The sequence below is a fragment of the Sus scrofa genome, chromosome 4, assembly GCF_054392235.1.
Source record: "Sus scrofa isolate SSC_HxYL_T2T_F1_AM1 chromosome 4, Sscrofa_HxYL_maternal_Yorkshire_Landrace_v2.0, whole genome shotgun sequence".
In the NCBI taxonomy this organism is placed as follows: Eukaryota; Metazoa; Chordata; class Mammalia; order Artiodactyla; family Suidae; genus Sus; species Sus scrofa.
The window spans coordinates 100794717-100809138 of record NC_139386.1 but is presented as its reverse complement, the minus strand read 5'-3'; the positions used below and the strand labels follow the sequence as shown (position 1 = coordinate 100809138).

The 14422-nt window shown below is 49.0% G+C and overlaps 1 protein-coding gene across 1 annotated transcript; it reads right to left on the bottom strand.

Annotated features, from left to right (window-relative positions):
• Window positions 1-3297: 3297 nt before the first annotated feature.
• On the bottom strand, window positions 3298-6300 carry LOC102161828 (protein S100-A15A-like). Its single transcript, XM_005663413.4, has 2 exons — window positions 5753-6300; window positions 3298-3600 (listed from the first exon to the last, which is right to left on the bottom strand). Exons 1-2 carry the CDS (start codon window positions 5996-5998, stop codon window positions 3424-3426), a joined length of 423 nt encoding a protein of 140 aa, XP_005663470.2. The 5' UTR covers window positions 5999-6300; the 3' UTR covers window positions 3298-3423.
• Window positions 6301-14422: the final 8122 nt, after the last annotated feature.

Here is a 14422-nt window from a genome sequence, read left to right as displayed (position 1 = left end):
TAAGCCGGGTGGCTTTTCTGAGCTTTCCCTTGGGGTTTATTCACCAGCCCCAGGACAGAGCTCACCCTGACCTCTCTCAATGGGGGGTGATGATGATGTTGATGCAAATGAAATCTTCCCAGACCGCTGACCCCCTCGGGAGATGCCTGCCTTAGAGCCACTCACCTGAGAACCTCCTGGTGGAGACATCTTTCTCCATCCAGCAAGGAAGGAAAACGGGCCCCACGTCCAGCAAGGGAGACGTGAGCCGTGACCCCCTCTGGCATCGTGTGCTCGTCAGCGGAGCCTGCTGACCAGCGAGGCCATGAAACGCTGCCCCTAGACACACACACGTGCACATGTGCACGTGCGCACGCGCACGCACACACACACACACACACTGCCTGGGGGCTCCTGGGAAAGCAGGAGCCAGCCTGGGCTGGCCTGGAAGGAGGAGGTGTCAGGAATTGGGTAAGTGCAGCGGGGGAAAAGGCAGCACCTGTCATTAGACCCAGATGGATGGACGGACGTGGGGCAACCCAGGGGGAACGGAACCTGGCCCTGTTTACAGGAAGGAGCTCAGTCCCAGCTGTGTGTCCCAATAGACAGGCTGAGCCGTGCCCAAGGCTGAGGAAATGAGGACAGAGCAGGTGGGGCGGCTGGTGGGGGGTGCAGAAACCCCCCAGGAAGCAGCCAGAGGACTGGCCTGAGCCGCCCCTTCTGAATCAAAGGCCCTCGGAAGCCAGCAGTTTTCAGGTGAGACAGGCAGGGAGAATCCACCTGGGCCTGGGGCAAGGGTGGCCTGTGTCACCTGGCCAAGGCCTGCAAGTCTCTGCATGTGACTAAGTGGCCTGAAGGAGGCAGGACTGACCTGGGTCACGGGATTTCAACCCACAGGCCCTGTGCATGCCCCCCTCCCTCCTACACCCCCTGTGCCAACCTGGGGCCCTGGCCCAGACATGGGGATGACAGGACACGGTCCCCGGCTTGGTGGAGGACTCGGACAGAACCACACAACTGCCGTGCTGCAGGACACCTCCACAGGGGAGGTTCAGACCTGCAGAGCACCCAGGAGGTCCACACGGAAATGGGTGGACACATGGACTCCTAAGAGACAAGCACTGGGGACCAGCAAGTGTGGACGTGGCTGCCACAGCGGGCCTGCCTCTGAGCTCCACAGAGCTGGAACGGAGGTCCCGGCTCCCCCTGTTTGGCTCATAGCCAAGTTGGGGGAGGAAACCAAACCAAGTCCCTTAAATGACACCCCCAGGCATCTGCACAGAGGAGCCACGCAAAGGATTGTCTATTATCATTTTTTCTTTCTTTCTTTCTTTTTTTTTTTTTTTTTTTTGCTTTTTAGGGCCGCACCTGCGGCATGTGGAAGTTCCCAGGGTAGAGGTTTGAACAGAGCTACAGCTGCCAGCCTACACCACAGTCACAGCAACGTCGGATCCGAGCCACATCTGCGACCTACACCACAGCTCATGGTAATGCCAGATTCTGAACCCACTGAGCAGGGCCAGGGATTGAACCCACATCCTCAAGGATACTAGTCAGGTTCAGGAACCACTGAGCCACAGTGGAAACTCCCCCCTTCTTCTTTTAAAACTCATTGTTTCCATCACCAGGAGCTCAGGACACAGGTTCCCTGAACATCCTCAAAGAAGAACCCACCAAGATGGGCCCCGCAGGGCCTAAAGGCAGAGGAGGCCCTCTTGGAGAGATTCTGCATCAGATTCCTGGGCTACCAGGGAGAAACAAAAACAAACAACATGGAGACAAAGCCAGGACATGTCACAGTAGGGAGGCATCAGGGAGTCACAAATAGCCCTGAGTCAGAACAGCCCCACATCCAACATACTTTTTATTCGTAAAAACCAGACCCAACCCTTTTCTCCTCCAGGAAGCCTTCCCTGATTGACAGTTACCCAAGTTCCTCTCACCACTCTTCCCCTTTGACAGGCTGCTTGGCCAGCTTTGCCCTTGACTCCATCTCTGACTCAGCATATGCAAAACCCACCTCACAATTGTCCCTCGCAAACCAGCCCCAGGCTTGTCACCCAATGTCAATTACCTGCCCCATTATCCCCACCCTGTCCTGGCCCCTTACCAGGCCCAGGCTGCTCCGCCTTTTGGGGACTCGTTTTGAAGTTGGGAGAACTTCAAAATGTGGGTCCACATCCAGGATGCCTCTGCCTTCCTGGCTCCTGTCCCAGCAAGTATATGTAGTGAATGAGCCGTCAGGACAATGGAGTTCCCTCCATGGCTCAGAGGTTAACGAATCTGACTAGCATCCATGAGGATGCAGGTTTGATCCCTGGCCTCCCTCAGTGGGTTAAGGATCTATTGTTGCCGTGAGCTGCAATGCAGGCCGCAGGTGTGGCTCGGATCTTGTGTGGCTGTGCAGGTCTCAGATGTGGCTCAGATCTGGTGTGGCTGTGGTGTAGGCCAGAAGCTGTAGCTCCAATTCAACCCCTAGCCTAGGAACCTCCATATGCCACCAGTGTGGCCCTAGAAAGCAAAAAAAAAAAAAAAAAAAAGCAAAAAAGACCATCATGGTGGGGAGTTTCCGTCACGGCTCATTAGGTTAAGAAGCCATCTAGCATCCATGAGGATGCAGGTTCGATTCCTGGTCCTGCTCAGTGGGTTAAGGATCCGGCATTACCACAGCTGCGGTATAAGCAGTAGACGTTGTCTCAGATCCTGCATTTCTCTGGCTGTGGTGTAGGCTGGCAGCTACAGCTCTGATTCGACCTCTAGCCTGGGAACCTCCATATGCCTGGGCTCTAACCATAAAAAGCCAAAAAAAAAAAAAAAAATCACGGTTAGGCCTGGCTTTCCTATCAGAGAGCCAGCTCCCCAAGGGAAGAGACCCCTCTCTCTGAGAGTTGAAGAGAGGGGCTGTCTCCTCCCTCAGACAGGAGATCTTGGGGGCAGGGGCTGTGTCTCTCCTCAAAAATGCATGATCCTCGGAGTTCCCGTCATGGCTCAGTGGTTAAGGAATCCGACTGGGAACCATGAGGTTGCAGGTTCAATCCCCGGCCTCGCTCAGTGGGTTAAGGATCTGGCGTTGCCATGAGCTGTGGTGTAGGTTGCAAACTCGGATAAGATCCCACATTGCTGTGGCCCTGGTGTAGGCCAGCGATTACAGCTCTTATTCGACCCCTAGCCTGGGAACCTCCATATCCCGTGGGAGTGGCCCAAGAAATGGCAAAAAGGACAAAAAAAGAAAAAAAAAGAAAATTGGTGATCCTCAAACCTCCTCTTTCTTCACCCAGAGCAGATGCCCAGGGCCATGAACGGAATGACACCCAGACATCTTTACAAAGCTGTTTTATTCTCTTCCCTCACAGCTGTCCTTGCCACAGACACACAAGGCAGGGCTCACAGCCCGGTCACACCTGCTCCCGGGGCAGCCCTGTGTGGAGGCTGCCCGTGCTCCCTCTAATAAAGACTGTGCCAGGCGCAGTAGTGGGCACACACCTGCCAGTGGCACTGCAGGTGGTAGTCCTTCACCAGCTTGCCCAGGATGTAGAGGAACTCCTCAAAGCAGATCTGGTTGTCCTTGTCCTTGTCTGCTGCCCGGAACAACTCTATGACATAGTACGGCTCCTTCCGGCCCTGAGGAGCAGGCAGAGGGTCAGTTAAGCACAAGGCAGGGCCCAGCGGGGATGGCCAGGCTGGTGGGAGGACGGGGTGGGAAACTGCAGTCTGGCCCCACCTGCAAGGGGCTTGCAGGAAACAAGTCCTCAATCAGTCAGTGGCCAGGACACCCTATATGCGGCAGAATTGGCAGTTCAGCTAACTGGACCTCGGCTGTGGGGCAGACAGGCTGCAGATGGGGCTTGATTTGCTGGCTGAATGGGCGCCTCCCGACACAAGTCAGGTCTGTCCACCACCAATGGCTGTTTAAGCCTGTCTCCCCAGCTGAAGTGCCAGCCCCCTTTGGAGGGACAGCCCAGCCTGGGGGGCTTGGGGATAGAAGGCTATGCCTCCCTCCCCCACACTGGGAGCTCCCCAGGGCAGAGCCCACTGTGCCTCCCCCGGGTCTGCATCTCTAGCACTATCGAGGGCCAGTTCCAGGTGGGGTCCAGGATCGCCTTATGACACTGTGCTTCTGTCGCCTAAGGGAAGTACGGAATGAGGAAAAGGATAGAGCCAGGGGTCCTGGAGCTGGCCAGGCTGTCCCCAAGCAGGCAGCCTTCAGGGCTGAAAATTGGGGGGCCAGCGGGGGGGAGGAAAGGAGCATTTGAGGGGGAAGGGACAGCAGGGAGGAAGCCAGGGGTCAGAGGGCAGGCGAAGGCGAGCTGGAGCGCTGGGTTTCAGCAGGATCTGGCCAGTGGCTGTGGGGAAGCCAGTGCAAAGTTCTCAGAAAGCTTCCAGGAAAGAAGTCACTGCATCAGTAAACAGCCTGGGCTGGAGCGGCCCTCATCCCTGAAGCAGGTCTACACCCTTCTCTTCCTCCCTCCCCCCTCTCCCCCTCCCCCCCACACCTCCAACCCACCTCTGTCTACTTCTTTTTTTTTTTTTTGCTTTTTAGGGCTGCACCCACTGCATCTGGAGGTTCCGAGGCTAGGGGTCCAATGGGAGTTACAGCTGCTGCCCACACCCTAGCCACAGCAACGCTGGATCCCTAACCCACTGAGCAAGGCCAGGGATCGAACCCACAACCTCATGGTTCCTAGTCAGATTTGTTTCTGCTACGCCATGACGGGAACTCCCGCTGTCTACTTCTTCTAATCGTATGTCCTACGCAGAGCTGGTTGACCCGGGAAAACTGGAGGCCCCAGCCTCGCGCAGACTCACCCCAGCTCCCCCGCCCCTCAGCCCCCGGCCAGGCTGCTCTGTCTGCCCTGTGAGTCCCCAAGCATAGGGCCTGGCAGACCTTACATAGCCCGCAGCATAGACAATGGTCTGGAAAGAAAAGGTTTCCTTCGAAACAGGGGCTAACCAGTCACCCTTGTCCCCCCTCAGTGACCCTCATGGCTACACTGCAATAAACTGAAGGCAAGGCTGTCTCCTCTGACATGTCCCAAAGGCAGGCAGGGGACATGGGAAGGGAGCAGAGGAGGGGCCTCTCCTGGAGTTCAGGGCCCTGATGGGCACAACCTCAAGTCCTCTGCACACCACGGTCCAGAGGCCCCCGGGCTCAGCACCAGGGGCCGAGGGCAGCGCCCCACAGGCACTCCAGAGGGCCTTGCAGTCCCCGAGGTAATCATGGGGCTGAACCTGAGGACAGGTCTGAGGAGGTGACTGAGCCCGGCCAGGCTTCCAGGGCTGAGCCCCAGGCTGCTCTGAGGGACTCTGTTAGCCCCACAGACAGGAGGTGGGAGGGGGAGTCGACCACCCCACCCCACCCCACCCCAACCCCCCGGGCTTTGGGCAGCCACCATGGCCCAAACCCAGGGCATGGAGGTCAGGTCTGGGGGAGCTCATAGACTCCAGGAGAAGGTACTGGGATTCAAGGTCACTGGCTGACCTGGCCTGGGGGCAGAGGGAACACTTAGGACCTGTTCTCTGCCGTAGTGGGGCAGGCAGAGGAAGAGACTGGTTTGGGGCCAGGATGGTGTTTCAGGGATTAGCTGGGTTTGGCTGGAGCGGGGCCAAGCAGGGAGGGTCACGAAGAGGGAAGGACAGACGTGAAAGCTGGGCCGGCGCCCCTCTGGCCCCAGATCCCTCCCTCCACCCTCCCTCCCTGAGCAGAAATTCTGGCAGACGGCTCCCTGGAGCAACACCCCCTATTCGTGCCCACCCCACCCCAGACCCCACGCACCAAGCTCTCCATGAAGCGAGGCATGTTGTCCACAAGAAAGGCCGTCAACTCCTCCGGGCACAGGGTCTCCACGTCCCCCTCCCGGGCCGCGTACTGGTGGTAGCAGTGGATGATTTGGAAGAGGGATTCCTCCACTGGCGTGTCCATCGGGGTGGCTGGGCCTGGGCCCAGGACAGGGACAATGCTGCAGGGGGAGCAGTGGGGACTATGGAGACTCGGCAAGGACCAAGCAGCACAGGAGGTCATGCTGAGACCAGACCACAGCAAGTGGGCACATCCTCCAAGAATCTTGTGCCCAACCCATCTCAGGCCCCCTCCCTGCCCTTCGTCTGACCCCTTGCAAACGTGGCTCAGTGTCCCTGCCCTGCCGAAAGCTTCCCCACGAACCCTCAGGACAGGACTCTGTCCCTCCCCTGTGTTCCCTGCCCCTGACGCTGCCCTCAGCTTCAGAGTCCCCAAAGTCAAGAACAAGAAGAAAACTAGACTCTTCAAGGCAAGATAGCTTTTTCTGCGGGGAGCCGAGGAGATACAGGAGGAGCCAAGGAAGGGAACTAGCCTGATGGCACAGTTGCAAAGGCAGGGTTCCTAACTGAGGGAAAAAAGCCTACCCGCAGGCACAGTTCCGAGGGCAGGTTTAGAAATAGGGAAAAGGACTTACCCGGTGGCACAGTTCCAAGGGCAAGTTCCAAAAATAATGAGGCTCACCTGCTAAGCCGACAACAATGGCAACAATAACAAAATGAAGGCTTTGCACAATAGTGCAAGAATAAAAATTGCTTCTTGGAAAATTCAGTCTTTCCTGTTATTTACTTATTATTCGGCCTTTTCTGTTATTTGTTTGCTATTCTTTGTTATTTTTCTATATTGTTTGTGATTCAATAAAATTGGAACAACCAAAATTGGAACAGTAATAAAATAATAAGAGTTTCACCTTGGTGAAATTCCCCCTATTCAGATCTAATGCAGGCAAAAACAAAGTGTTCATTGGTTTGTTACAAGTAAGAATAGGTTTTAGAGTTAGGTCATTGTGGAGTGTGCAATAGGTTAGAATAGGTTAGACATACATTATTCTTGATGGAAAAAATAATAATCTTGCTTTTAATAAGTTTTATCATAAGCTTTTAAGGTTTATGAAATTAAGTTGCTTTGATGTAGAAAATATTTTCTCATACTATCCCCTGACCATAACGCTTTGAAGTTAGTACCCCAATCTTTAATCTAAAAAATGAGTTTTATAAATGTTAAATTCTTGTGCTTGTGACCTTTCTAGTTGTTAAAGATTAGCTTGAAACAATAACGGGTGGCGCTTGCTAAGAGTAACCACAAGACATTTTATACCAAATTGCTTTATTTTCATATAATGTTTTTTCCACATAATGTTTTGTACCCATTAGAATTTTACATGATGCATTGTATCCGTTAGTTTTGATTAAAATTCTTAGAACACAATGTATATCTACTATACCATGTAGTCTAAAATTTAACCTTTGAGAATATGATCTAAGCACTGTGATGTAAGTTACAATTAAGCTGTCTATATAAACTGCTACTTATGCTAATAAAATTTGAGCAGTCCAGCACCCTGAAAGAAGGGACAAAGAGGCTGTCTCCGTGTGCTTCGTCGACACTGTCCATCCCCGGAGGGGTACCCTGGCTGCTGGAGCTGGACTCTGGCATTTTTCCAATGGAAAAAAAAAAAAATGCGGGGCCACATTGGCGGAATGTGGACATTCCTGGGCCAGGGATTCAACCCAACCCAGGCCACTGCAGTGACACCAGATCCTTAACCCACTGCACCACAAGGGAACTCCCAGTGGAGATATTTTTAAACCCCTTGAGAAGGCTAGATCCCCACTACCATAGACTATACCACAAATGGAATATTAAAATAACTACACCACTCAGACCCCAGGCCTCAGTTGAATACAGACCACATAGGGATCCCCTTCTTGCTCCTACCCAGGCCTGACTCTCTCTGAAGGCCAAGTGCTCAGCCCCTTCAGCCCTGTCATCCCACGGCACCCCGCCTCCAAGCCTCTGTCCAATGTCGGGGCAGAGACACCTGCACACAGGTGAAGGACAGATACCCCTGACTGCCCCCTCCCCACTTCCCACAAAGATGACATCCCTGTTTTCAGGAGGCAGGACTGTCCTGCCAGGTCAGCTGTCCTCCCTGGATTCTGTGCAGGTAAGAATCACGACAGGAGTTCCCATTGTGGCTCAACAGACTAGTATCCATGAGGATGCAGGTTCAATCCCTGGCCTCGCTCAGTGGATGAAGGATCCAGCGTTGCCACAAGCTGCAGCATGGTTCTCAGATGCACCTGGGATCCCACTTTGCTGTGGTGTAGACCAGCAGCTGTAGCTCCAATTCAGCCCTAGCCTGGGAACTTCCATATGCCATGAGTGAAGCCCTGAACAAACTAAAAAAACTGGGGAAAAAAAAAAAAAGAATCATGACAACCACTGGTTCAAACTCTTATGGAGCCAGCCAGGCACTGGGCACAGCCCTTTATACACAGAATCCCATGGGATCCTCGCACTGACCTTATAAGGTAGGCATTATCCCCCACCCCCTTTTCCAGATGAGGAAATGAAACCCAGAGAGGTTAAGAACATTTCCCAAAATCACACAACTGACCACCTGGAGCTGGATTCAACCAATGCCTTAAGGAACAACCCCCAAAGACCTGATTTTAAAATTGGGATCCCTTAATCCCTCTGGAAGCTGTTGGGACTTCCAGCTCATCGGTGCACATCCTCCAAACAGGTAAGCAGTGCCTCTCTGCCTTCCTGGACCTATGCAGACCCAATACAGCCCACCCCACCCCACAGTGGATGGGGTGCTGACCTGTCGCTGCTGGGGTGAGGCTGCTGCAAATCTGCAGTCCCAGCCCGTGTTCTATCCTAAAGATTCTCTGGTGCTCAGGCAAGAGGCAGTGGCGGGAGCCAGGGCCCCACCGCCAAGTCCCACCCACATCCTGCGCATCCTCAGTGCCTCTAGTTATGGCAGCCAGTGCTATGATTCTTCATGGGTTCCTAACTGTATTCCTGGAATGACATCACATGACATTTGCTTCCCATCATTAACTCAGCCAGTTTCAGGGACCCCACCTGCCCTCAGAGCCCAGTCTGAAGCATCTCAGAGCCATGGAAGATCACGTTATCCATCTCCCTGCTCATCAGACACACAACTTAAATACATCTTCTTGGGACGTCCCCCTGCTATTAGTGAGCCCCCAAACTCCACAGTCATGAAGCACATTCATTCACCCAACAAATATTTCTCAAGCACCAGGCCATCTCTAGGCAATGTGAGAGAGATACAGGGTCAGCTCACAGGGCGGGGACTTGTGGAGGAGACAGAGTTACACACTGGCAGGAAGCACTGTGAACACTACAAACTCAGTGGCATGAACAGGGTACCCTGGGAACTCCAAAGGAACACCTCCTGCTTGGAAAGTTGAGGAAGATTTCCTTAGAGAGATGCTATTTGAGGTGATATTCAAGATTTGGTTAAACAACCTAACCTTGTACCTAAAACAATTAGAGAAGAGAGAACAGACAAAGCCCAAAATTAGCAGAGGAAAGAAATCATTAAAATCAGAGAAGAAATGAATGAAATAGAGAGAAAGAAAACACAATAGAGAAGATCAATGAAACCAAAAGTTGGTTCTTTGAAAATATCAACAAAGTTGATAAACCTCTAGCCAGACTCATCAAGAAAAAAAGGGAGATGGCTCAAATCAATAAAATTAGAAATGAAAAAGGAGAAATTACAGCTAACTCCACAGAAATACAGAGGATCATAAGAGATTACTATAAGCAATTATATACCAATAAAATGGATAATCTAAAAGAAATGGACAGATTCTTACAAAGGTACAACCTACCAGGACTGAACCAGGAAGAAAGTGAAAATATGAACAGCCCAAACACAAGTACTGAAATTGAATATATGATTAAAGACCTTCCAAAGAACAAAAGTCTAGGACCAGATGGCTACACAGGTGAATTCTATCAAACATTCAGAGAAGAGTTAACACCTATTCTTCTGAAACTCTTTCAAAAGTTAGGGGAAGAAGCAATACTCCCAAGCTCATTCTATGAGGCCACCATCACCCTGATACCAAAACCAAAGATACCACAAAAAAAGAAAAGTACAGAAATATCACTGATGAACATAGATGCAAAAATCCTCAATGAAATGCTAGCAAACCAAATCCAAGTATATATTTAAAGGATCATACACCATGATCAAGTAGGACTTATCCCAAGAATGCAGGGAATTCTTCAATACCTGCAAATCTATCAACGTGATACACCACATCAACAAACTGAAGAACAAAAACCATATCATCATCTCAATAGATGCAGAAAAGGCTTTTGACAATATTCAACACCATTTCAGATAAAAACTCTCCAGAGAGTGGGGATAGAGGGAACCTACCTCAAAATACTAAAAAACATATATGAAAAACCCACAGCTAACATCCTTCTCAATGGTGAAAAATTGAACATATTCCCACTAAGATCAGGAAAAAGACAAGGATGTCCACTTTCACCACTATTATTCAACATAGTTTTAGAAGTTCTAGCCACAGCAATTAGAGAAGAAAAAGAAATAAAAGGAATCCAAATTGGAAAAGAAGAAGTAAAACAATCACTGTTTGCAGATATAATACTATACTTAGAAAACCCTAAAGGCAGCGTCAGAAAACTGGTAGAACTCATCAATGACTTTGGCAAAGTTGCAGGCTACAAAATTAATACACAGAAATCAATTGCATTTCTATATACTAACAATGAAAGATTAGAAAGAGAAGTCAGAGAAACCTTCCCGTTTACAATTGGATCAAAATGAATAAAATACCTAGGAATGAACCTACCTAAAGAGACAAAAAACCTATGCTCTGAAAACTATAAAGTGTTGATGAAATAAATCAAAGACTACACAAACAGATGGAAAGATATACCATGCTCTTGGATTAGAAGAATCAATATTGTTAAAATGACTACACTACCCAAGGCAATCTACAGATTCAATGCAATCTGTATCAAATTTCCAAAGACATTCTTCGCAGAACTAGAAAAGAATATTTAAACATTTGTATGGAAACATAAGAGACCCTGAATAGCCACGCAATACTGAAAAAGAAAAACAAAAGTGGAGGAATCAAGAGTCCTGTCTTTAGACCATACTACAAAGCTACAGTCATCAAAACAATATGGTACTGGCACAAAAACAGAAATACAGACCAATGGAACAGGATAGAAAGCCCAGATATAAACCCAAGTACCTATGGGCAACTAATATATGACAAAGAAGGACAGAATATACAGTAGAAGAAAGATAGCCTCTTCAATAAATGGTGCTGGGAAAGCTGGAAAGCTACATATAAAAGAATAAGTAAAAGAATGAAAGTAGAACACTATCTAACACCATATATAAAAATAAACTCAAAATGGATTAAAGGACTAAATAAAGTCCAGACACTATAAAACTCCCAGAGAAGGAGTTCTAGTCATGGCTCAGCAATTAACAAATCTGACAAGTATCCAGGAGGACGCAGGTTTGATCCCTGGCCTCACTCAGTGGGTTAAGCCTCTGGTGGTGTTGTGAGCTGTGGCATACGCCAGTGGCTACAACTCTGACTGGACTCCTAGCCTGGGAACCTCCATATGCCCTGAGTGCAACCCCCACCCCACCGAAAAACAAAAACAAAAAAAAACTCCTAGAGGAAAACATAGGCAGAATGCTCTTTGACATAAATCACAGCAACATCTTATTTGCTCCACCTCCTAAAATAATGACAATAAAGACACAAATAAACCAATAGGACCTAATCAAACTCAAAAGTTTTTGCACAGCATAGAAACATGTGGGGAGGAAATCTTTGCCACAGATGCAACAGACAAGGGCCTACAAACAACTCATGCAACCCAACAACAAAAAAAACAAATAACCCAATTGAAAAATAGGCAGAAGACCTAAGTAGACATTTCTCCAAAGAAGACATACGGATGGCCAACAGGCAATGAAAAAAATGCTCAATATCACTAATTATTAGAGAAATAAAAATCAAAACTACAATGAGATACCACCTCACACCAGTCAGAATGGCCATCATTAACAAGACAACAAATAATAAATGCTGGAGAGGACGTGGAGAAAAAGGTACTGTCCACTTTTGGTGGGGATATAAACTCGTAAAACTACTATGGAAAACAGTATAGAGGTACCTCAGGGAACTAAATATAGAGCTACCCCATATGATCCATCAATTCTACCGCTGAGCATATACCCAGACAAAACTTTCATTGAAAAAGATACATGCACTCCTATGTTCATAGCAGCACTATTCACAATAGCCAAGACATGGAAACAACCTAAATGTCCATCAACAGATGAATGGATTAAGATGTGGTACAGGGAGTTCCTATTGTAGTGCAACAGAAACAAATCTGACCAGTATTCATGAGGATGTGGGTTTGCTCGGGCCTTGATCAGTGGTTTGCTGATTCGGCATTGCTGTGAGCTGTGGTGTAGGTCACAGATGCGGCTTGAATCTGGCGTGGCCATGGCTTGTGGTGTAGGCTGGCAGCTGTAGCTCTGATTTGACCCCTAGCCTGGGAACTTCCATATGCCATGGGTGCAGCCCTAAAAGCAAAAAATAAAAGGAAGATGTGGTTCATATATATATAATGGAATATTACTCAGCCATAAAAAAGACAAACTAAGGCCATTTGCAGCAGCATGGATGGAGCTAGAGACTCTCATACTAAGTGAATAAGCCAGAAAGGAAAAGACAAATACCATATGATAGTACGTATTTGTGGACTCTAAAATATGGAACAGATTATTCTAGCTAAAAATAACAAACAGGAGTTCCTGTCTTGGCGAAGTGGAAACAAATCCAACTAGGAACCATGCGGTTGCAGGTTTGATCCCTGGCCTCGCTCAGTGGCTTAAGGATCTGGCGTTGCCACAAGCTGTGGTGTAGGTCACAGACGCGGCTCGGATCTGGCATTGCTGTGGCTCTGGTGTAGGCCAGCAGCTACAGTTCTGATTGGACCCCTAGCCTGGGAACCTCCATATGCCGTGGGTGTGGCCCTAAAAAGACAAAAGACAAAAATAAAAATAAAAATAACAAACAAAAAAAACCAGAAACTGAGCATGGCCAAGAAGAGCAAACTTGGGGTTCCGGGGGAGGGGAGGGAGCGGGGGGGGGGGGGCGTGGGCATTTTGGGGGTTTGGGGGATGCAAATTGTTATATCTGGAATGGATGGGCAATGGTATCCCACTGTACAGCACAGGGAAATGGGTGTGATTGGGTCACTTTGTCGTACAACAGAACTTGAAGAAACATTGTAAATAAACTATAATTAAAATATGTATATATATTTGGTTTCCAGGAAACACATGGAGGACCAGGCGCTCCAGACAGAGGAAACAGGGTGGGCAAAGACTCAGGGGCATGAAAGAGAGTGGCTTGTCAAGTCCACAGGGTGTACGGTGGGCAGTTAGAGGAAACCAGGCTGGAGAGGCAGGATGAGGACAAAATGTGAAGGACCAAGCTAGAGCTGCAAGTTTATCCTGTGCAAAGAAATTAGCTAATAAAGTTTTTGTTGTTTTGTTTTGTTTTCAATGGTTTGAGAGAAGTGGTAGGAACTTTTGCTATAAGGAAATAATTGACGGCAAAGTGGAAGTGATCTACCCTAAGGGGCCCCAAATGTGCAGGCTTAGCCTCCATAAGGTGCCGTCTGGGTGACAGGTCCTTAGTGATAGGTGAACGCCTTCCGCCATCCCAAGCCTTCTCTTAGCAGTCCCCTTCTACTTCCTGCCCTGCCCATCTCGCGGTTGTACCTCCTGAGGAGCCGCAAGGCTGATGAGCAAATTCCCCATAAGGGGGCGCCAAAGAACAGGTAACTGACCCAGCGATTACGTCTAAGCATCCCTGAAGGTTTGAGAGCAAGAAGGTAAATACCTAACGCAGAAAATTTTCAGTTTGCAGGGTGAGCCTTCATCTACCCAACCCTCAGCAAACAAATGGTTCGTGGATAGACTTGTATGTTTGGTGGTGGTGGTGGTGGTGGTTGTTATTGTTGTTTGTCTTTTTAGGGCCACAGCCATGGCAAATGGAGGTTCCTAGGCTAGGGGTCCAATTGGAGCTACAGCTGCCAGCCACAGCCACAGCCACAGCCACAGCCACAGCCACAGCCACAGCAACGCGGGGTCCAAGCCGCGTCTTCGACCTACACCACAGCTCACCGCAACGCCGGATCTTTAACCCACTGAGTGAGGCCAGGGATCAAACCCGAGTCCTTATGGATGCTAATCAGGTTCATTAACCGCTGAGCCACAATGAGAACTCTGATAGACTTTTATATTTTAAAAACAAAAACAGGGTTCAAATTTCTACACAGTAAAACGATTTGGCAACGCCAAGCTAGAGTCAGAGACGTTATAGAATACTTTTGATTCAGCCATCATTTTCCTGAGACTTTACCCCAGGAAAGTAATTACAGAGATATTTAAAAGCAATAAATAGGAAAATGTTCACAACTACAATATCTATAGCCAAGAAATAAGATAAAAATAAAAACCTCGAAACCAATTAATTGACAAATTTTGAATGGCGATACATCCTTGGACAAATGCTGTATAAT